General features: G+C 39.9%; 1 protein-coding gene across 1 annotated transcript in view; it reads right to left on the bottom strand.

The window, feature by feature from the left end:
* Nucleotides 1-1,509: 1,509 nt before the first annotated feature.
* LOC128742329 (protein Wnt-1-like) overlaps nt 1,510-25,274 on the bottom strand; it is a 36,283-nt gene continuing 12,518 nt past the window's right edge. The window contains exons 2-7 of the mRNA XM_053838661.1: nt 7,975-8,345; nt 2,703-2,823; nt 2,373-2,635; nt 2,120-2,266; nt 1,931-2,052; nt 1,510-1,865 (exon numbers count right to left, since the gene is read on the bottom strand). Coding sequence (XP_053694636.1) covers nt 1,664-1,865; nt 1,931-2,052; nt 2,120-2,266; nt 2,373-2,635; nt 2,703-2,823; nt 7,975-8,289 — 1,170 coding nt within the window. The 5' untranslated portion in view covers nt 8,290-8,345 and the 3' untranslated portion in view covers nt 1,510-1,663. The remainder of the gene's footprint in view (nt 1,866-1,930; nt 2,053-2,119; nt 2,267-2,372; nt 2,636-2,702; nt 2,824-7,974; nt 8,346-25,274) is intronic.

Here is a 25,274-nt window from a genome sequence, read left to right as displayed (position 1 = left end):
ACAGTACCGGAGGACCAGCATTCGTTCGGCGCAGGATCGATAACGGACCGTTGCCACTAAAGTAAAGTAAGTTTGCCGATGGTTCCATGAAGGAAGGTTGCGCGGGTGCTGGTGTTTACTGTCGTGAGCTGGAATTGGCGGAATCCTATTCGTTGGGTAATTACTGCACCGTTTTTCAAGCTCTTGCTTTATCCGTTGTTTTTTGTTTGTTAGAAGCTGTGAGAGTCAATTGAATTGTAGTACTAGCCCCGCGACTGTGTTGCACATGGCTGCGAAGTCTGTCGAATTAAAACAGAGGATCGGGTCGAACCTGGGTGCGACCCCGATTATTCAACTCATCGACTTTCCCATTAAGTAGGAATTAATGTTCACGTCGGCACAGCAAATGCTTACAGGATTAAAAAATACACCAAATTTGATTCGACCAATTTTTGATTGTTCCACCGTTTACGACGTAAATTCCAGTCAAGCCTATTTAGGTTTTTATTGGAATAGTAGATGTGGTATGACTGACAAATCGATAATTTTTACTCATATCTGCGATTCTACTAAAATACTCAGAAATAATTTTCCAAGTATTCGGTCGTTTGTCAGTTAATTCATTTTTTAATTTCTGCTACCGTATTTCACCAAAGAATGAATAATCATTGATCTAATTTGATATCGAACTTGTATAGGTTAAGATTTGCAGAATGCAGAACGAGCAGTTAGTTGCAGCGCATTGTTCTGCATGCAGCGTTTTACGTTTCATTGAAATCTCCTTCCAGTGATTAATTGCAACTGAGCAGACTGCCGTTGTGGGAAATTTATGGGACAATTTGTCACCAGTGACTTACATTCGTGTAAAAGAAACGAACCATCGAGCCGTGCGCGATTACCGGGGGGTGTTCAGCTTTATTTTTGTTCTTTGTTTCCTTTATTCATTAATTTCAATTAATACTTATATAAATGGTTGGTTTAACACAACGATCATTTGATTTATACAGGATGGCTAAATATTACTTTGGATTCAATTCACGAGAGAGTACTTTCAGTGAGTTTGCTTGCGTTGAATATGCGGGGAATAGAAATACTATCTTCTGTTCGTTTTGGCTAGTTGAAGTTATTCTCCATCGCTATCGGTATATTTGGCTGTCTTATAATCTACTCTTACGTGGTACACTTAAGGGCTAAAACTTCCGCTAAGTCATTAAATAAAATCGTTACTACAAAAACAAAAAGAAATCACAGAATGCAAATGTGTTCTTACCGTAAGGTGGTTATAAAAATACTGGAAACGCTTAGACTTTCGTTGTTTAATTTTCTTTGTTAAAAATGATGAATTACAACAAGCAATTAGCACGTATGTCATGGATGCAAATTCGATCTGTTCGTTCGAGTACTCTTCTAAACAATACATTGACATATTAAGTCCACAGAGAATACCTACTCCAGAATACGTTACATTATCGTTTAAATATTTTCTTCAAAAATATACAAAAGTTTGAGACAAATGACATGATTAAATTGTGCAATGAATTTGTCGGAATACTTTCCTCTATAGTCGCGGCAAACAATGGCAATAATTTACATCGATCAATTCGTTACACTGTTTCTCCTCTCCAGCTCCATTGGGTTATAATTTAGTGGGTGGGATAAGTCACGCAGTTGTCGCCGGCCGTGTTTAGTTGCAGATGTATTCGTCCTTTCGGACACTGCACGTGTCACATTTGACCGAGCAGCACCAGACGAACTTGCAGTTGCACTTTTCCTCGACATTTCTGATTCGCGTCTGGTAACCACGGCCGCAGCATAGCAACCGGCAACCCTCGATGCCGTAGGATGTCCGATTGCAGAATCGTCCTCTCGTACCGAAAATACCCAAGCTGTAATCGGAATAGTAGTTCTGTGATGTACACTACACTATTGAACACGGGAGTAAATTCCTTACCTTTCATTTTCCTCGCAATAATCGGGCGAATCGGAAATGTACACCAAATCGGATTTATTCACTTTTTTATATTGTGAATCCTTTCGTTTCAGTTTTTTGATGACGCCTTTGTTTTCAACCGGCTACAAAATATTTTGAATTTCATATTTAGAGATACATGAAGCAAAATTGTTAGATTCTTTAATTTACTTTGACTAGAGCAGCGGCATCGAACATTGAACCAAGTGTTTCTGCCATCAGTTTCATAGGTGGTAACCGTCGCCAGCACACTCGTGTTGTACACGAGCCGGACATTCCGTGGCATTTACATACTTTCTGCATTTTAGCTCGCAAAGTCTACAACAAAAAAAAAGATATCTTTGTACTGCACCAGAATCATAGGGCCATGTGAATATCAACAACAAAATTATAAACAACTGATAAAAGGTGTAAACTTACTTACTCTTCGAGCAGCCTCACTGTTATGCAGATTCATCAATCCAAAACTGGTGGAGCGATCTTCCTGGGGATCGACAAACTGTCGTGCCTGCTTGATGCCGTAGTTGACATCCTCCGAGCAGCCGCCCCAGGTCCATTTGCTATGTTTTTTGCGCTGGATGTGATCGCAGGTGCACATAGTCAGCTCTCCCTTGGTGCAGTACCTGGTGATTGTCCAGGCTAGCGACGCCGAATTTATCGCACTAAGATAGGCCGTTTCGCGATTACCTGTCAGTTAAAATCAATAGGTGCTAGATATTTTAATGTTCGATTAAATAGCAGTTAGCGTCGTTACCTTTGTCATCGAAGTTGCCATAGAAAACTTCAGATCCACGCTTTACTGAACAGTTCCATCGACTGTTCTGGAAGTAGTTTTGACACTCATATTTAGCAATATTTGCAGCATTTACGATAACCTGAAAAAAGAAAGTAGGCAAATGAAAGTAAAATATTTATAATTTAATTACTAAAAGCAAAAGATACGAAGCAATGCAAAGCAAAACCTTGGGTTATAAACGTAACTGAAACTATAACAAATATCATGCCAATAGAAACTGCTGGGATAAATTAGTTCTTTAGATTCGTGAAATAAAAAATCGAAACCGCATGGTTCACGTAAGTAGTACATTAGACAGGTTGTTTCAATGAACCCTTTAGAAATGTTTACTCACGATTTTCACCCGATTTTCCAGTCGCCAGTCGCCGTATGTTCAATCAAAAAGATCGTAGCACTAACCCCGCAATTGTCCTGTACTGTAAAAGCTGGCAGCTTGAGTAAAATAATATAGACTCTGCTTACGACTAGTTTGCTGAATTTCCCAAACGATTCCCTGTACAATCTTCAATATAAATTCAGCTGGTAGGAATACTCTCCTGATTCCTACTTATCTACTTACTTCAATGGCTTGCCGACCTAAGACAGAGCCCGTTGAACAAGGTTTCTCCATATTACTCGGTTGTGGGCTACCGCTCTCCATTTCCTTGGAAACCGAGTACTCTCCACCAGGTCTCGCTCCACCTGGTCTAACCATCTTGCTCGTTGCGCTCCTGGTCGTCTTGTAACTACCGGATTTGAGCTGAACACCATCTTTGCAGGGTAGTTGTCCGGCATTTTTGCAACATGCCCTGGTCATCGTATCCGTCCAGCTTTAGCCGCCTTTTGGATACTGGATTCACCATAAAGCTGTGCGAGTTCATGGTTCATCCTCCGCCTCCATACTCCGTTCTCATGTACACCGCCGAAGATCGTTCTTAGCACTCGTCGTTCGAAAACTCCAAGCACTCGCAGATCCTCCTCGAGTATTGTCCATTTTTCATGCCCGTAGAGGACAACCGGTCTAATAAACGTCTTGTACAAAGTGCAATTTGTATGGGGATTTAGTCTGCTGGCCAGCATGTACTTTGTTTTAGACGTATTTACCTTTAACCCAATCTCTTCTGCTTCGCGCTTTAGTCTGATGTACTGTTCAGCCACCGTCACAGACGTTCTGCCGATAATATCCATGTCATCGGCAAAGCAAACGAATTGACTAGATTTGTTGAAGATCGAGCCCCGAGTGTTGATATCCGCTCGGTTCATAACACCTTGTAGCGCTATGTTGAACAGCAGGCATGAGAGACCGTCACCTTCCCTCTGTGTGATTCGATTGAACTTGACAATCCACCCAAAATCCGAACACAGCACTGTGTACCATCCATCTTAGAATTAATCAATTTGATTAGCTTCTTGGAGAAGCTGTTCTTGTCCATGATTTTCCATAGCTCTTTCTGGTCGATGGTTTCATATGCGGCTTTGAAGTCAATAAACAAATGGTATGTACGAACTCTGTATTCATGGCCCTTTTGCAGGATCTGCCGCAGTATAATTATTTGATCCGTTGTAGACCGACCTTCGACAAAGCCAGCTTGATAAGTTCCCACAGTTCGCGGAAAATGATTTGGGACAGCACTTTATAGGCGGCATTGAGAACGGTGACCGCTCGATAGTTCTCACAGTCCAATTTGTCGCCCTTTTTATAGATCGTGCAGATGACCCCATCTTTCCACTCCTCCGGTTGCTGCTCCGTATCCCAAATTCTAACAATTAGCCGGTGCATACAAAAGGTCACCTTTTTTGGTCCTATTTAAATAAGCTCCGCTCCGATGACATCTTTCCCAGCAGACCTGTTGTTCTTCAGCTGCATGATGGCCTCCTGAACTTCGCCTGTCGTTGGGGCTGGCATCTCTTCCCCGTTTGTTCCACCGTCGAAATCGCTTTCCCCGCCGCCATGGTTCTCCGTCTGGACGCCATTCAGGGGTTCGTCGAAGTGCTGTTTCCACCTATCGGTCACCTCACGATCGTCCGTCAGAGTACTGCTATTCTTATCCCGCCACATTTTGGCTCGCGGCACAAAGCTTTCGAGGGATCCATTCAGTTTTTGATAGAACTTTCGTGTTTCCTGAGAACGATGCAGCCGCTCCAACTCTGCATTTTCCTGCTTTTCCAGGTAGCGATTTTTCCCGGAAGACTTGATTTCGCTGCATCTGTTTCTGTTTGTGTCTTTCCACGTTCTGACGTGGGGCACTGCGCAACTTGGCCGCCCGCGTAGCGTTCTTCTCATCCATCACCCTCCTACATTCATAGTCAAACCAATCGTTCCGCCGATTCCGGGCTATTTGCCCGATGGAGCTCTCAGCTACACTGCTGATGGCTGTTGCGATGGTTTTCCAACAGTCTTCGAGAAGGGTTCCGTCCAGTTCGTTCTCTTCCGGCAGCGCAGCTTCGAGTGAATGCGCGTAGTTTACGGCGACATCTGACTGCTTTAGCCGCGTGAGATCTAACCGAGGCTGGCGTCGGTAGCGAATGTTGTTCACAACGGAGAGTTTTGGGCGCATCTTATACAATCACTAGATAGTGGTCCGAGTCTACGTTAGCGCTTCGATAGGATCTGATGCCGATAATGTCTGAGAAGTGCCGAATGTCGCTCAAAACATGGTCGATCTGTGATTTTGTTTGATTTGGTGACCTTCAGGTGTACTTGTGTAGGATTCTGTGGTGGAAGAATGTCGTACGTACGGCCATGTTCTTGGAGGCGGCAAAGTTGATAAGTCTTAGGCACATTTCATTGGTCCGCTGGTGTGCGCTGAAACCTCCAATCACCGATTTGTATTCCTCCTCCCGGCCGAACTGAGCATTGAAATCCCCGATGACGATCTTGATATCATGTTTTGGGCAGCGGTCGTATTCACTCTCCAACAGCGTGTAGAATTAATTTTTGTTGTAATCGGTACTTCTGAATTGAGAGCTATGCACGTTGATGATGTTTATATTAAAGAATCGGCCCTTGATTCTCAACCTGCACATTCAAGGATTGATTGGCCACCACCCAATTTCCCGTTTTCGCATCTCGCCCATCACTATGAAAGCTGTACCAAGCTCGTGTGTGTTGCCGCAGCTCTGGTAGATAGCATGTTGATCTCTGAACGTACGTACCGTTGAATTCTTCCTTGATGCAGAAGCTAGAGTATTATATTCCAAATGATCTGATTCGCAACTACCTTTCTGGGAGAAGTCAACTAGTCAACGTAACCGGTATAAATAGCTCTCTGCGTCCATTGACGGTTGGTGTTTCACAAGGTAGTAATCTTGAGCCGCTGTTATTCCTTCCCTACGTAAATGATAGGTAAACCATGGATCATTCATCTACATGGAAATCCCCGATTATTTGGTGATGATACTTCGTTATCGCACGAGGGTCCAAGCCCGGTAGCATAATTCGTCGAATGGAGGAAGATTTGGTAAAGCTCCAAGATTTCTTTACTGAAACTTTGGTGTCACTGAACTTGTCTAAGATGAAATATATGATAGTACACACGCCACGCCGTACCATGACACCAAATAGTGGTCTAGTAGTGCAATCGACAACGATAGAAAAAGTTGAAAGTTTTAAACATTTCAGTATGGTAATAGATTCAAAGCTGACATGGCGTAATCATGTGAACACGTTGTAACGAAACATCACCTCAATGTGCGGCAAACTATGAAAAATGTCCAGGTTCCTAGCAACCCAACCCGCGGGTCTCATCAGCTGCTCGGAATTGAATCGGGACACACGCAACAATGCACTATGAGAGCTTCTGTTGACTTCTGACCTAGTCGTGACCGTCATGATGAATCGCCACTTTCCTGTTTACGTGTAGTCATATACGAGTAAATAAGAAAGAAAGAACACACCAGATGGTGGATTTAATTCGAGACTTGCCGTGCTAACGTCGGCAACGTACTGCTTTGCTTCTATCGCGCTGACCGAGTAGATAACAGTCTATATGCTCAGTGGTAGGAACAAAGATCAGTCATACAAAACTATCGTCTCATAGACAATCGTGTGACGCGTTTACGGGGAGTGATAGAATTGGATGAATAAAAAAAATTAGACATAAACAGGCAAAACAGTCGGATACCAATGGTAGTAAGCAAAATAGTTCGGTACCAATCGAAAGAACGTGGATGCGAACTCCACTTGCCTTCGCCCCGATATATTTTTGGTCTATATCGATATTTTCCAGTTCTCCCAATTAATAACTCTTCGCATCAGACATTTCCTCACTTTTCATAATGAATCGCCACAGCCGTACTGTATCCTGAAGTTTTTGGAGCGTCTTAGTAGAATACGAAACCTAAAATTAAAAAAGAAGAAAACTTATCCAATTTAATTCTACTATGTAGATACATAGTAGGATACTGTATCCTGCAATCTCTGGCTCTGAAATATTTTTTTGCCCACAGAGATGTGTTGACGACTCCGCCCTATAGTCCAGTAGCCCAAGCCCAAGTCGATTAGCTGTCGCAAATCAACCGAGACGCACACAACAAGGCGCTAAGAACGCGCTAGTTGGCTTTGACAATTTGTTTGTATACAATTAATTATTAATTATGCAATTGTTATTTGTTTTGTTATATGAGTTAATTATGTACTTCCTTAAAACAGTTTTTTGCTCACTGGAAGTGAAATCCAGTGTACATACGTGACTGAAAATAAAAGAAGGCTTTGTGCCTGTGGGAGCAAAGGCTATGTAGTGGCACTAGTATTTCTACTACATTTTTTTTTTTTTGAATGACAGCCTATCTTTCCGTAAAATATAGTTTCACGTAAAAAGATAATATCTCAAATTTTCCAACCCGATTTTGACGAAATACGTACAGTGAGCGAAATTAAAATAGCACCACTATAATTCTCTTCAGTTTTACATTCTACAGGCTACAATTCTGGTTTCTTGTTACTTTTCATCTGTTTACGCTTTCTCAACTCTTAGAAACATTATATTGGTTATTTTATTAAAGTACAATCATTTAATTGTTCCTCCCAGTTGGCTTCGAGGTATGACGCTGGCCTAATAAGACAGTCGTCGTATGTTCGAATCTCGGCTGGGAGAGGCTGTAATAGTCAATAGGATCGTAGCACCTGGCCCTGCAATTGTCCTGTACTCTAACAGAAGTCTGTCGTATAAAAACAGAAGGTCAAGTTTCGATAACGGAATAAGGCACCCAGGCTTTGCTTTGCTTTAGGTTAAACCGATTTAATCTTTACCTTCAGCAGTTCCGGATTATTGTAGCAGATTTCCCGCTGATGCTGGGTGAAGTAACCGTTTTCACTACAGATCTCGAAACTCCGGTTGTCCCGATGAAAATGTTTGACATCCAACGAAAGGTCAGCAACACGCCACCAACTGCCGCTGGTGAATCCGTTGAAGTACACCAGCAGAATCAACAACAGCTGAACGGTTTTCCACTGCACTGCGTGACTGCGACGGACACGGTTCGCCGCTGGCCGACTGCGGAACCGGAACGAAGCCGTCAGAATGTTCGATAGTCGGAAGCAAAAGGGGCTCTTATGCTTCACCATTTTCCACTCGTACAGCTCTCATCGAGTATTAATTAGGTGCCATCTCCCTGTTGGATCTGTAAAGAAGAGTGAAAATAAGGGTGTCATTAGTGCACCAAGCTCGACTTTTATGTTTTTCTAGTGTTTGAGATTTTCCATTATGGGTTTAAGTAACATACAAACAAGCGCATCAGAGAGCTAGGAAGATTTTGAACACATCAATAAATGTTTTTTTTTTAATCCGTTCGCGCTAATAAAATTTGTTAGTCCTATGTTCAAATTTATAATATAAAATCAAAATCAGTAGCAAAGCCTCTCAGTTGGCCTCCAGGTACGATATTGGTCCTGAGAGAGGCTATAAGAGACAATAGGATTGTAGTACGAGCTCCGTAATTGCCCTGCACTCTAATATCGAGGTGCGAAGTCTGTCGAAAAGTAGCACCAAGGATTTTTTGGTTTTACTTCACTATCAGTAGTGAAATAAGATTTGGAATTTTATTCGCAAATATAATTGTAAACGAATGATTATGGACGTTAATGTTAAACATCGCAAAAGTTATAACGGACAGGAATCGGTCAATAAAAATGATTAACTCTAGAATAAACAAACATCAAAAAAGATTTACTCGCCGAAGATATATTTGCATTTCCATGATGATACATGCACATCCTGACAAACTGAACGGACGGTTTGTTTAAAATTTATATAAATGATGCAATTCTCAAGAAATGGCAAAACTAAGTTGAACGCGAAGATTTAAAACGTAAATAGCATTAAATTACGTTTCGGTTCGAAAAATTGGCGTATTTACACTTTCCAGTAGGCACTTAAGGAGAAAGAAGAAACAAACAGAGCACCAGTATCTTTCACCGGAAAGAAAATATCAGATTTCAGTAAAAATCAGCCGGGAGCACCAAAGCTGCGCAGATATTTAGACGGAGAATGAGAAGAGGATAATTCCAGGAATGATTGTGATTATAAATGAAAGTTGTATGACTGCGAAGGCGATGAAATAAATAGGCTTATTTGGGCGGACAAAAGGTTTCATTATTTTCATCAGGCTTAGAAGCAAAAAATATACACGCGCGATATAATGATGAAGAGTAGAGTAGCCATGTAGCTGATTACCCGACAATGCATAAAACATGAGTGGATGTTTTTTTTACTGCTCCTTGGTGAAGGATGATGGAAAATTAAGCGATTCAAGATGAAGATTAAATGATGGTAATTATGCTTACGACTGCGATTATTTCATGTAATTTAATTTATCAAAAACATGTACGTGCCTAGTGTGATGATTTATTGCATTTTTTTCTTTTTATGCCTGAATATTCCAGATGAATAGTATAAAGATCAAGACGTCATCAACCTTGAAAAGAGTGCTAGTATCAGGCAAAGCGTCCGGAATTGATTCGTTACTGTAAGAAAAAATACGCTCATCTGAACATTTGAAAATCAAATCCCATTTTTTTATAACGATGGTTTTTTAGTATTGACGAAGGGGACGGTTGTAGAAACTAATGAAACAAGGGTGTTGATAGTATCCAAACAGAGTGGGACAAGACGTGAAGGGGAACGAGCGGAAAATCAGGGAAGGGAGGGTCATTGAAGCAAGACTTCATTAAGTATGTGTACCGTTTCTCTTCACAAAAACTGGGGGATCCGCTGATCGAACTAAGCTATACTGGGAGCTAATTATAACCGGATTCGAACACAACTTCCGGAAGGTGTCAAAATCACCTCTCCGGCTTACGTTAGAATGGTAGTCGAAAGCAATACAAAAACCCGATTTAATCCACCTAGTGGTGAAAGGAACCTTTGTTATACCATCTTATATGTCATTTGACATAGGCATTTTCAGTTAAAATATTATGTTTGATTTGTATTTGAATTTGTAATTTTCATAAAACTGACAGAGTCAAATTATATACGCATCACTTTGAACTAAATTCTTATATAAACTGTTTCTTAGGCCCAGCCGTTCTCAAGTTATTCAGATGGGAAATCTCAAAATTATCTATTGGAGTCAACACATGCAAAGTATCCAATAACCGTGTAATCGACTTTCACGGATTTGAACCAAATTTTGTCAGATTGTACATTTTAGGTCAGAAAGCAAAAATCTTAGATTTGGTGCCGATTGATACCTCCATAAGTGGTACGATTAGTGTTAGTACCTCCTTTTTAAAAAAGACCCGTTTTGTCAAACCTTTTTATGTTTTACTTACAGATAAACCTGGAAATCTCGACCAACATGTCAAAAGGTCCAATGTGCAAGTGAGAGATTCTCTTTGCGTTTCTTCTCTTATGCTTATTACGGCGGCATAAATAGATTTCAACCCAATTATTCTAAAGGATAAGCTTTCCAATAACACCAGTAACCGTTTCATGCAAAATAGACGCATTCAAGTGCATTTATGCCGCCGTAATAACCGTAAGGGACGAGTCGCAAAGAGACCTTTTGGAGTGCTGCTCGTCAAATATTAGGTTTAGAAAGAAACTATTTTCACATTCAAATTCCAATTCCAATCGAAAATAGTCGAATAAAAACTGGCTTTTTACGCTTAGCGTTTTGAGCTGGAAATGATCATTAAGAAATCGACACGTCTTCGGAATTTAATTCAACTGTTTGTTAACGCTGTGCTAGTTATCATCCATATGCATCCTAGCGATAAACAATTTTCAGAGTGTATTTTAAGCTATAAATTACTTTATAGAATACTAGCTGACCCGACAAACTTCGTATTGCCACAAATTAACCTGTGTTGTACATAAATCATGAATCTCGGATGATCTTTATCACTTCTCGAGTTTTGCAAGTCCCCCAGTGGGCGGCGCTTCCGACGGCGGGTCACCGGCAACACTCGCGACCGGCTCGTCCTGAATGATCTAGTGTTACTATAGATAGTTTTTGTGGTCTTGTTATTGATTAATGTTTTATGGAAGAGTCTCGAATTTCTCGAGTTGGATTAGTTTTTGAGTTTCGCCAAAATTTCTGTTTTATTTGTATGAGAGTCCATATCCCCCTACCACAGGGGTGAGAGGTCTCTAACTATCATAAAATAAATTCAAGACTCAAAAATCTCCTACATGCTAAACTTGGTTCCATTTGCTTGATTAGTACTCAAATTATAAGGAAATTTGTATTTCATTTGTATGGAAGCCCACCCTCTTAAAAGGGAAAGGGGTCGTAATACACCACAGAAAAAAAATTCTGCCATCTAAAACTCTCACATGCCAAATTTGGTTCCATTTACTTGATTAGTTCTAAAGTTATGAGCAAATTTGTATTTCGTTTGAATGGGAGCCCCCCCCCCCCTCCTAAAAAGGTAAGAAGTCCTAATTCATCATGGGAAAAATGGTTGCCTCCAAAAACACCCACATGCCAAATGTTGTTCTATTTGCTTGATTAGTTCTCGAGTTAGGAGGAAATTTGTATTTCATTTGTACAGGAGCCCCTCCTCTTAGAGTGGGGAGGGGTCCTAATTCACCGTAGAAAATTTTCTTGCCCTCGAAAACCTTCACATGCCAAAGTTGGTTCCATTTGCTTGATTAGTTCTCGAGTTATGGGGAAATTTGTATTTCATTTGTATTGGAGCCCCCCCTCCTAATGTGGGAAGAGGTCCTAATTCATCACAGAAAAAATTCTTGCCTCCAAAAACACCTACATGCCAAATTTGGTTCCATTTGCTGGATTAGTTCTCGAGTTATGAGGAAATTTGTATCTCGTTTGTACAGGACCCCCCCTCCTAAAGTGGGGAGGGGTCCCAATTCATCATTGAAAAAAAAATTGTCTCCAAAAACACACACATGCCAAATTTGGTTCAATTCGCTTGATTAGTTCTCGAGTTATGAGGAAATTTGTATTTCATTTGTACAGGAGCCCCTCCTCTTAAAGTGGGGAGGGGTCCTAATTCACCATAGAAAATTTTCTTGCTCTCGAAAACCTTCACATGCCAAATTTGGTTGCATTTGCTTGATTAGTTCTCGAGTTATGAGGAAATTTGTATGGAAGTCCCCCCTCTTAAAGGGGAGAGGAGTTATAATTCCTCTTATAAAGAGGGGAGGGGTCTCAATTCACCATAGAATAAATTCTTGTCACCAAAAAAAACACCCACATGCCAAATGTTGTTCTATTTGCTTGATTAGTTCTCGAGTTAGGAGGAAATTTGTATTTCATTTGTACAGGAGCCCCCCCTCTTAGAGTGGGGAGGGGTCCTAATTCACCGTAGAAAATTTTCTTGCCCTCGAAAACCTTCACATGCCAAAGTTGGTTCCATTTGCTTGATTAGTTCTCGAGTTATGAGGAAATTTGTATGGCAGCCCCCCCTCTTAAAGGAGAGAAAAGTTACAATTCCTCTTATAAAGAGGGAGGGGTCTCAATTTACCATAGAATAAATTCTTGTCACCGAAAACACCCACATGCCAAATTTGGTTCTATTTGCTTGATTAGTTCTCGAGTTATGAGGAAATTTGTATTTCATTTGTATAGGAGCCCCCCCTCCTAAAGTGGGGAGAGGTTCTTATTCATCATAGAAAACATTCTTGCCTCCAAAAACACCTACATGCCAAATTTGGTTCCATTTGCTGGATTAGCTCTCGAGTTATAAGGAAATTTGTATTTCGTTTGTATAGGAGCCCCCCCCCCCTCTTAAAGTGGGGAGGGGTCCCAATTCATCATAGAAAAAAATTTTGTCTTCAAAAACACACACATGCCAAATTTGGTTCCATTTGCTTGATTAGTTCTCGAGTTATGAGGAAATTGGTATTTCATTTGTACAGGACCCCCCCTCTTAAAGTGAGGAGGGGTCCTAATTCAACATAGAAAATTTTCTTGCCCTCGAAAACCTTCACATGCCAAATTTGGTTCCATTTGCTTGATTAGTTCTCGAGTTATGAGGAAATTGGTATGGAAACCCCCCCTCTTAAAGGGGAGAGGAGTTATAATTCCCCTTATAAAGAGGGGAGGGGTCTCAAATTACCCTAGAATAAATTCTTGTCACCGAAAACACCCACATGCCAAATTTGGTTCTATTTGCTTAATTAGTTCTCGAATTATGCAGAAATTTGTGTTTCATTTGTATGGGAGCCCCCCCTCTTAGTGGGGGGAGGGGTCTCTAACCATCACTAAAACCTTTCCTGGCCCTAAAAACCTCTACATGCAAATTTTCACGCCGATTGGTTCAGTAGTTTTTGATTCTATAAGGAACACAAAACAGACAGACAGACAGACAGACAGACAGACAGACAGAAATCCTTCTTTATAGGTATAGATAGGAAAGCAATGAAAACATCGTATACCGAATTTTTGAGCAGATCTGATTTTAAAGTGGCTGTTAGCTTCGGGGTACAATGCTAGCCTAACAAGCCAGTCATTGTATGTTCGAATCTCGACTGATCGGTGTCGCTACAGAGTTAATAGGATCTTTGCCCTAGCCCCGTAATTTTCCTGTACTCTAATAACCGGCTGCGAAGTCTATCGATAAAGAAGGGTCAAGTTCTGAAGGACGTTTACACCCATGGCTTTGCTTTGCTTGATTTTAAAGTGGTTTCTTCAAACAAATCATTAAATTTCGCAACCATTAAGAGACAGATAGTTACTATATGCAGCAAAGTTGCTTATTTTAGTGTTCTAGAATTTTTGGGAAGACGCTATTTTTTTGGACGCATGAAAAAAACAAAAATTTGTGTCACCCTATTAGGTGGATTCACGGTCACCCTAAAAGTGTAAGAAAATGTGCTATATTTTATTAATTAACTGCTGCAAAGAAACATCCGTTGAAAAATTACACATTTTTACTATATTAATCTGTTTTAAATGTTTAGTCCAATTAAAGGTTTGGTCATTAAGGTTTTCTTGAATAAATTTCATCAATCATTTTTAAATATCTTTTGACCAGTAGAACCAATCCTTATGAAATTTGGTAAATACATTTGCAGTGTTAAGACCTCTCGTTTAATACTAAAACAATTGAAACTAGATAAATTATCTTGGTTAAAAGCGCTATAAAGTATTGTAAATTTTAACGTGTAATTTCAATTACTCTTAACTTTCAAACTAAAAGTCCAATCAAAAAACCATTCAATAGTGATCTATCCGGCTATATTACCTTTCAAATGAGACTAATGGCGCATAAATCGGCTTGGCCATCTCTGAGAAACAGGCGATAATTATTACCTTATCAAAACACGTTTTTAAGCATAACTTTTAAACTACTTATTTGTTTTCAATAAAACTTCCTGAAAATTTTTATAATTTAGCAAGAGCTTTCATTTGGTACTAAGATCATTGAAATCGGTTGTGTGGTTCCGGAGAAAACCGTGTCACGTAGTTTTCACATTTTTGCTTATAACTTTTAAACGAAACATCGGACCACGAAGCAATTCAATAGTGATATTCTAGGCAATGATACCTTTCAAATGAGACTAATAACGCATAAATCGGTTCAGCCATATCCGAGAAACAGGCGATAGAAAATGAGCTGCACACACACACATACACACACACACACACATACACACACACATACACACACACAGACATTGCTCAGTTCGTCGAGCTCTATCGATTGGTATATGTGATTCGGCCCTCCGGGCCTCGGATCAGTTTCGTGTTTTTCGACCAATTTCTAAACCTTTGTTATATACTATAACAAAGGTAAAAATATGACAATGGTTTGCTAACACCAATATTTCTCTATTTTTCGTAAAACATTCCTATTGAGAACACTGAGATAAACAGGTAGTTTGGTTAGGTTTCCATAATACCTGTCCTAGCTAGAATTTGCAAATTGAACGTAATTAGAAAAGCTTCGTACGACTTGCACTACGCGAGTTTTTTAAATTCTTGTTAATCAGCCCGTACCCTGATTGTTGCCTAATCACTCGGTACCGATACGTTCGAGAGCCATCGTAAATTGCAGTGGACAATTTTTATAGCGGAAGGGAACTTCCGTGCTTCGCAATATGCTTTCGTTACTACTACTACAAAGCACTTACCATTGCAGGTCGTCTAAGGTTGCAGTCTAAGGTTGTCGGGAAACTATCAACGCGTGCATCAAGACCTTCGAGAGTGATTAAAGAGTTATTCGCGTTCAATGACTCAGTGCATAGATCTGTGACAAAACTGAAGAGATTTTACAGGTTAGACGCTGGTTTGTTCCATTTGTTAAGGCTTGGTTCCTACCCCCTGGTACACCGCCATTTTTCTATGACTGAAAATGTCAAAAACACTGGACGGGAAATCACATCATAGAAAATCTACGGGACGCCCATTGTTGTTTGCAGTTCAGTATTGAGGGCTTCATCTAAATAAAGGTACTGTCTAACTAGGTAGACCAAAATAGAGATGTCGAGGAGCTCCTTTGTTCAGATAAATTCAATAAATGAATATATACAGGGTGCGGTAGAAAAACTGCAAAGATTTATGGTATTTATTTCAACTAATTTAGACAATAATATCAATATTTTCTAATTCAGTTATCTTTATTAGGTTCTTTCAAACTATTTTTTTCATGTATGGACTCATAACTGCGACTCGCGTACCTTTGATCTATTGTGATATCGCCCGAGTGCTTGCTGTATACCCCGCACTGTATTTCTTTTTGTTATAATTGCTATTTAGTGAGCGATATGCATAATAATTTTATGCGTGCTTGTGTGTGATGGGGGTTTACCCTGTCAGTCAGAGGAACGAGGACTCACTGCGTTCCTCCAACCCAGTGGTGGCCGCGGTATAAGCATGATGCGGGACAAATCAAATCTTCTCATTAGATTCGCGGGCCGGAATGACTTCTGACATTTATAAATTTAACATATAGTTCCTGTCCACCATCCATCAAATCAGTCCGCGGGCCAAAAGTATCATATTCAAGAGTTGTATGTGGCCCGCGGGCCACAGTTTGACCATAACCAGTCAGCTTGAAGGAAGGGTAATGAGGGGACTGCGAATAAACTCATGTCAAAGACAAAGAGTGACCTGATTTTACTAAGATTCGAACCCACGACCACTCGCTTATTCAAGCAGACTCGGCAACCTTGCGCTTACGGAGCCCCATTTCAAACACATTTATTTGATTTGTCCTTTATATTTACCATTGACATCCACAAGACGACGCCGGATCCTAGAACACTTATGGCTGCTAAGCGGCCGGTTTTCGGCATTGCCGGTACGTTTTTCATGCAACGTGCAACATGCTTGCCCCGTAATCAAGTGCCGTTTGAAACGGAAAAAATGGTGGAAATGCAAAAAGTTCTGAAAAAATCACTTTATCGAAACTCAAACGGATTGATTTTGAGTCAATACAATATTAAAACTCTTTTTTCCAGAAGGATTATGAATATCATTGAAATAAAAATTCATTGATAAACCAAACCGCTGAGTTTCGATGTTGCTGTATTTTCGTTTCGAAAAATTCATAATGCATTACAAAGAAGTCAGAGCTGAATATCATTTTCAGTTCCGTGGCAGTGAGTATGAATATCAGCGCCTAGCACAATATTGCAGTGGGCGTTGTGATGACAATTCACTTTAAAATTGAGATAACTGTTTTCGCGGTTTGCGTTGAAATCAAACGTTTATGGTGAAAAGAACGCTTAGTGACAATATCAACACCTCGTGATAAACTGACATTATTGGTACTGATTATAAATTGTCTTCTCGAATTCGTTGATACTGATATTTGATATTCAGTTTTAGAGATAGAATAATGATTATCTATTCCAAAAATGTCGTGACTGGTTATTGAAATTGATTTTCGTGTTGATAAATAACTGCCACACTGAGAGCGAGTTGATATTCAATTTTACGAGCATCAACTGATAATTTTAAGCCCGTTTCACTCTAGCTCTGGAAGATGTATGCAGGCCTTCTTTGCGGATTTTTCGCATGGATTTCCAAGTATTTTTGACTTCCTTGGCAAGTTTCCTTATGGAACGTACCATAGGTTGCTAGTAATCTTCATGCGAACCCATTTGATCAGATTTGGTGTACGTGTAAACCGGGAACTTCCACTCCTAGGCTTCCGCTACTTAGATTTTTTGATGCGATACACTGTGACCAAATGACGTCCTACCACATTGGCAATTTCCTTGTCTCCGGTGTCTTGTGGGTGAACAGCAAACTCATAATTACTTCTTTGGCGTACATTTTCACAAATCTATATTTATAAAAAAGGATTTCTGTCTGTCTGTCTGTACCTATGTTCCTTTTAGAATCGAAAACTACTGAACCGATCGGCGTGAAAATTTGCAAGTCGGGATTTTTGGGGCTACGGAAGGTTCTCTCGATGGCAAAAGTCCCCTCCCCCCACTAAGAGGTGGGGCTCCCATACAAATCTATGCCTAAAAAACGGGTTTCTGTCTGCTTTATGTTCCCTATAGAATCGAAAACTGTTGAAACGATCGGAGTGAAAATTTGCATGTAGGAGTTTTTGGTGCCAGGGAAGATTCTTATGATGGTTAGATATCCCTCCCCCCACCAAGAGGGGGAGGGGGCTCCCATACAAATCTATACCTATAAAAATGAATTTCTGTCCGTCTGCCCGAATGTTCCTTATAGAATCCAAAACTACTGAACCGATCGGCGTGAAAATTTGCATATAGGGGTTTTTGTAGCCAGGGAAGGTTTTTATGATGGTTAGAGACCCCTCCTCCCACTAAGAGGGGGGGCTCCCATACAAATGAAATACAAATTTCTGCATAACTCGAGAATTAATCAAGCAAATGGAACAAAATTTTACAAGTGGGTGTTTTTGGATACAAGAATTTTTCTATGGTGAATTGAGACCCCTCCCCACTTTAGGAAGGGGGGCTCCTATAGAAATGAAATACAAATTTCCTCATAACTCGAAAACTAATTAATCAAATGAAACCATATTTGGTATGTGGGTGTTTTTGGAGGCATGAATTTTTTCTATGATGAAGGGGTCTCAACCTTACCTTTTTAGGAGGGGGGCTCCCATACAAATGAAATGCAAATTTCCTTATAACTCGAGAACTAATCAAGCAAATCGAACCAAATTTAGCATGTGGCTGTTTTTGTAGGCAACTTTTATTTCTATGGTGAATTTAGACCCGTCCCCTCTTTAGGAGGAGAATAATGACCCTTCTCCCTTTTAAGAGGGGGGGGGCTTCCATACACGTGAAATACAAATTTCCTCATAACTCGAGAACTAATCAAGCAAATGGAACCAAATTTGACATGTGGGTGTTTTTGGAGACAAGAATTTTTCTATGGAGAATTGAAACCTTTCCCTACTTTAGGAGGGGGGGCTCCTATACAAATGAAATACAAATTTCGTCATAACTCGAGAATTAATTAATCAAATGGAACCATATTTGGCATGTGGGTGTTTTTGGAGGCATGAAATTTTTCTATGATGAATTAGGACTTTTTACCTTTTAAGAGGGGGTGCTCCCATACAAATGAAATATAAATTTCCTCATAACTCGAAAAGTAATCAAGCAAATGGATTTTTTTAATGATGGTTTGAGACCCCTCACCCCAGTGGTAGGGGAATACGGACTATCATACAAATAAAACAGAAATTTTTGCGTAACTCAAAAACTAATCGAACTCGAGAAATTTTAGACTTTTTCATAAAACATTAATCAATAACAAGACCACCAAAAACTTTTAATAGTAACATTAGATAATTCAGCGCGAGACGGCCACAGGCCGCGAGTGTTGCCGGCGACCTGCCGTCGGACTCGTCGGCCACTGCGGAGAGACAGCCCCCCATAGAGATCACCTCTATCTAGGTTTATTTATTTTCCTAGATCTACTGACCTCTATTACTTTCCTTCAGTTGGGTCACCCCTGCAAAATGGTACTTTCTTCGAAAAGATTTTCCGTGAAATGGTACATCACGTGTAAGGTTTTTCGCGAAATGGTATTCTGCGAAATTCTATATTCCGCGTTATGGTCACCCGAGAATTGGTGTTCCGCAAAATGGTATTCGGCGAAATGGTTTGTAATGATGGCGAATATTTAAATGCTATCCGCTTTATTTTATCAGGCTAAGCAATGGGGGGAGTTGTTTTCTACTTTACTGTGAGGAAAATTTGTATATTAAAACACCCATGAACTCCCCAGAAACTTGCAAAATTCAAGATTGTGAGAAAGGTCATCCGAGATTCACGATTTATGTATAACACAGTTTAATTTGTGGCAATACAAAGTTTGTCGGGTCAGCTAGTATTTAATAAAAACAATTCCGATGTTTTGAAGCAGCACTTGGAAGTAAACGTAAGCAAACACAGTATTATCCGCAATAAGTCATTAGTTATACAAATTAACCAAATATTAAAGTTTAAACAAGTTCGTATTTTTTCCTACCGCACCCTGTGCAGGTGGGGTGAGCACCTTACGAACACTCTCTCATCCAATACACGGATTTTAGGTAGACCCGAAAGAACAGAGGACTAAAATTTTGGAAAATAAGACAGCTATAACAGTTCCATTTATATAGGAAACTCCAAAGAAAATGGGACTGTTATGCGAATAGCGAGTATCCGGCCAAACCCCACAAAGCATCACAGTGGCTAATTAATCTATAAATGTACGCCCTAGCTAGCACCAACTCGTATATCAATGTACGAAAATTGTCTGAAGTTTTTGGAGCGTCTTAGTAGAATACGAAACCTGGAAATTAACTTTAGTTCGAAAACAGATACTGAGGAAGCCTGCAAGTCGTAGACGAAATACGTATCTGTCAAGAATAAAATATACATAGTAGAATTAAATTGGATAAATTTTCTTTTTATTTATTTTCCACGAAATTTGTCGTAAATATTTCTTAATAAATTCAGAATAAGCTCTAATAAAGCGCGCACAGGTTGATATTCCATCATTTATAATGATAGTAGCTGACAAACATACGATTTCCAGCATAAAGCTGTATAGCAGTATGAAGCTAGTCGCGCTTAATTCAACTTTATCGTATAGAAATACCTATATAAGTGAATCGAAACTATTCCTCAGTACGTATATCGCTTCCAAGATAGCGTATAAGCTCGTTTTGCGCATCGAATACGATTTTGTTGGATACATATTGGTGGTACGTTATTCTTATTTGTAATCTTAACATAGTTGAGTAGTAATAACTGTCAGTAAAGTAAATGTTCACAGAAAACGGACGCTTGAATAAATTTTAATTTTCGTGTAAAGTATATCCACAACATTTGTCTTAAACGGGGTCAGTCCCGGCGTAGTGGTTAGCATTCACGCCTCTCACGCTGAGGACCCGGGTTCAAAATCCCAACCCCGCCGAAGACACGAATGACCCAAGCTGTTAAAGTGACTATAACGTAACAAAAAAAAATTGTCTTAATTTAGTCAAATTAAAATCTTTCTGCCTTTGCTTTAGTTATCAGTTGCAGTTGTCGATCGCAAACGTTACAGACACATTCCAGCGATACGGGACACCATTCCTACTATGCAACTCAGTTCCTATTTCATCAAATCCCTGGCATTCATGTGGAAAATAAGGTGCTCTTTAATCAATTATTTTACAAGATATTTGCTAAAAAACTGGTGAAACAGGAAGCAATTTACGCAGTAAAAATGGGTGCTAATGGTGTCCCGTAACGCTGGAATGTTCATACAGCTGGCATGCACGATGTCCTGAGGCATTTCATTACAAATCTTCTCCAACCGTTGTTTGAAAGTATCCACAGCGAGTCATTTGATTCTCCCTAGTTTGCTTAGCATGTAACCCCATGCATAGAAGTCGAGAGGATTCAAATCAGCCGAAGATGCAGGCCAGTTTTCGAAGAAATAAAATCCGAAAATTGTTCACACACCAAGCCTGTGTAGCTTTCGCCTGGCGAGACGGTGCAGATTCTAACACCAGGTTCAAAGAACAGCAATGGAATATTCAAACTTTAGGAGGAACCTCCCCATGCCATCGCCCAGGAAACATTCTCGAGCCATTGAATAGCCAGTTGGTCCCTAGACATATTGCCGTGCCGTTTGAGCAGATTTCTTTTGACTTTTGCAACCTTCTGCTTTTAAATCAAATCGTGCACCCGTTGTTTTTTGTATGGAATCAAAGGGTATGTATGGAATCAAATCATTCAAAATATTTCTTCATGGTTCCTTACCCTACCTCCTTGGCTATCTTTGTGCACCTGATTAATCCGTTCCTTACCCTACTTTCGATTCGCTTTCAGTTAGACGCACGCGAGCTGCAGTTAGTTCAACGTAAATGATTATTTGCGAAATTCAAGGGTAGTTTGCTGAATGTTTTATTGAACATTTTAATAGAGAAATACTTTGTTATGTCAAATCTGCAATTAGGCAGCAATTTTTTTTTTCATAAAATCGATTGCAATGTACAAACTTCCGTGAAAGTCAATATGGGAAAGAAAATATGGGAATCTCATTTTCATTTAGTGGACACCCAGAAATTCATTTCTCCCATTTGAACGGTCGGTCTTATCTTATACTATTGATTTCGTTTTACTATTTTTTCTCTTTTCAATATATTCCTACAATCACTGAAGGTGCTTAATTTCACACACTCTCTCTACTGGGAATAACTTTGTGAATGAAAACCAAACTAGTATTTGACGCTGTACGTAGGGGTATTTTCGGCCCATTAAGCGATTGCATCTATTTTCACGGCCTAGAACTAGGTTTAGCGAAAGAACAGGTGGTTTTGACGTTTTTTCAAGAAAAAAACAGGAGATTACCAGCAGTCTTGAGAAAATAGTTATAACACATTAAAATAGGCTGAATGTAGAAACAGGCCGAAAATACCCTTCCATATTCTATAATTTTCCATTTAATTAAAGCATCATTTGGTCGAAATTAGGTCGAAAACACATCCATCGTCTGAGTGAAACTACTCGATCAAATAGTGGTCAACTTGGCTCCGCCTCCGTTTAAAACTGGAGTATTGCAGTAATTCATGTGGAGCAGCAAAGTTCACGAGTGTTACAGATATGTGACATTCACAGAATTTCTTCTTAAAACGAAAAATATTTAAATTGTATTTCACTTGAATCATTTTTTATCTTAGATGTTTTTTGCTACTGATTCACTGTAGTAAGATGACTGTAGTACGAATAGCGGCAGTAGCAGTAGCAGCAGTAGCAGCAGTAGGCAACCGCTAGAAAAGTAGGAGGAACTTTCCCCGGCTCGCAATAGATTTACATCTCCGTCCAATCCAACGTTTCGATTCGATTTTGCCGCTTGTGAAATGACCATATGAAATAATGCACAACTATACCGAACCGGTAGTGAACTGTCCGCACGGACAGCATCGAGTCGTTAATTGGATTGAATTATTTGCTAGAGATTGGTTTTGCTAGAAGCACTGTTATAAATTTTATGGGACTTGCGTACGGCTTTCAACCAATGAGAATCGATTCGTGCAGAGACAGAAAGAACCAGCAAGCGGTCATGTGGTGGGTATATTTTCCGAATGACGATTGCCTGTGTGTACCTATCCTATCCTATGCAATGGTGGAGTATGGCGGAGACTTTAAATGACAACTTGCCGTGCGGTTGGAGAATAATTGCGCAATGAGTCGGAAACCTTCATCTCAGACGTTTATGAGTGCAGTCAGGTTACCCCGGCCGGTCGGTCGGCCGCGCCAGGAGGTTTTGGGTGAGACCAGTAGGGGTGAGGTGGTACTCTGAAGCGTGTAAGTTCGACATAATTAAGCTGCAATATTTTTGTTTTGCTCCGTACCGGTTGATTCAATGAGAACCACGCGGGATTATAGGAGACATTGGTTTTGAGAGATAGATTTAAATTTTGCTATGCAGTATTAAAAACAGAATTTTTTTTAAATAATAAAATTTTTAAATACGCGAAATTAGTAGAAAAAATAATGGACGAATCCATAAATCTACACTAAAGTTGTATATTATTGGAGATTTGGAAATTTCTTAGACCCCAAGAAGCGCCAGTTTAGATGTTGATTTGTTGCGACAGACAAGTTTTCCCATACACCTCCTATATTCGATCCAAGCGGCGCCAGGCACAGACAAAAAGTGAAATAATTTACAATTGGTCTTAGAGTATAAATTAAATGATTCGAATTAGTTATTGTTTATTGTACCAATCGGCTGTAAGTCGGCAACGGGAACGGTCTTTGATATATCAACATTGATATTTTGTTCTCACAATAATGACTTACTTTAAGCTCTCATAGATTGCTGCATTGGCTATTTATGCACCGGTTCACTGTTACTAATTACCAATGGCTTGCATCGTAAATTTTATGTATTTTTCTCGATTAAAATTAATTAAACGTACATTTCACCATACAGGAATGTACGTCGTCCGCTTGGGTCGTGAAGCGTCTGCGTGAGCCTGCGCCTATACGAAACGCTTTAACCGTCGATGATGTCGGCTTGAGTTTGTTCATTTGAGTCTCATTCAGGACGTTCAAAGACTAAAACGCTTATACTGCTACAATGCAGTATGTGCAGAATACACCGAGCGGTGATTACTATTTACTTTTGGAGTTTATTACCATTATTTTATGAAATATAGTAAATAAATAATCTTATAATTGCTCATTATCTGTGTGTTGGTATGTACATCTCGCAGTTTCGACCACACACGACGTAGATTTCCAGCAGGTTAATAAGTTCGTTAGCTGTCTCAGCCTGTTTGTTCACATTACGGTCAACCGGAAAGTAATTAGCAGCCATGATTCGTTCGTGTGCAAGCTGGAATATTGTTCAATCAGTATTCAGAATCTTGTAGGACGCCAAAGGAGGATATTGAAAATAATTAAAGAACAAACATTACCGTTTACTTTGTGTGCACAAATGTAAAATCCACAATTGTCTTGATGCCATGCTCTGAAGCTGAACTTATTGTGTATTCGTTCAACAAAGTATTGAAACAAATGGATAGACTATTCTGCTAGAAGAACAGAACTCCTAGTTTGCACAAATATATTCCACTTTCCATCGGGGGAAACAGTAGAACGTCGCCTGGTCTGGTTGGAGAAGCCATAAATACTTTATTAACTACTCGGTTACAGATGTCAAATAAATCATTCATTGATTGACTTCTGCCAAGCCTGAGTAGCTGTCGTCAGTTTGTCTCTCAATAAATAAATATGATTACGATCAAATAACATCCTCGCTTGATGCTGCTCATAAGGTATAACTCCCAAAAGAGGATTCTGATTTCATTGCGGAGCAAAATGGAACAAAATGCGTTGCCTATAGAAAAGGGACGATTTGTCGTTTCATTGAGGCTTTGAGGTTTCTAAACCATTTCAGTTCAGCCGTATTTTCGAGAGCACTCTTAATACCTGTTTTCCCCAGGTCGACAAAACAATTCCGGCCGGAGACAATGTTTAGTCAACATCTGTTGTTTACGCGCCTTAAGTCGTATTGCACAGGATGTGTCGAACGTATCCTGCCTTCTCGAATAAACCGAACCGAAATGGGTGGAAGAGGTTAGGGGTGGTGAACAATATCACCAAGTACGACATGAGCACGTGTTGTCGTTTAGCAGTGCAACCCCTCCGGATGGTGAGTAGAGCACAGATCAGACTGAAAATGTTCCTTCTACGGACGATATCGTCAACGTGATCTGATATTTTATTTATTGCCTGTTTGTCGGTTTGCCCTTATTGTGTTGACGAAGACGCAGGCACTCACGATTTGTTGGCAGCTGGGGGCAGCCTCTTCTGACTTCTGTGGGATTTTGTCATACATATAAAGACATCGGTCCCTTTTTCGTCGAACCACTGTCAGTGTGATGAGTTTGTTAGCCAAAATTGAAAGGAAGCTTGCGTAATTGCTGGTCTGATAATAGCATTATGTCGCGTTACCAAGTTACTTGCCTGCTATGATCCGGACGAAATGTACATTTTATGGTTGGGTACATTATTTGACAGATTTTCGGTAGGAACCAGCTTTTCGGTATACATTGATATTAGGCCGCACGAATAAAACAGTTTTGCTTTGCTTTTCCCGTGTAAATCTTATCGCAATTTACAAGAACTCTACAAAAGATCGAGTAAGTCT

Source organism: Sabethes cyaneus, chromosome 3 (assembly GCF_943734655.1).
Source record: "Sabethes cyaneus chromosome 3, idSabCyanKW18_F2, whole genome shotgun sequence".
NCBI classification, from domain to species: domain Eukaryota; kingdom Metazoa; phylum Arthropoda; class Insecta; order Diptera; family Culicidae; genus Sabethes; species Sabethes cyaneus.
The sequence above is the reverse complement of the archived record's forward strand: the minus strand, read 5'-3'. Positions and strand labels throughout refer to the sequence as shown.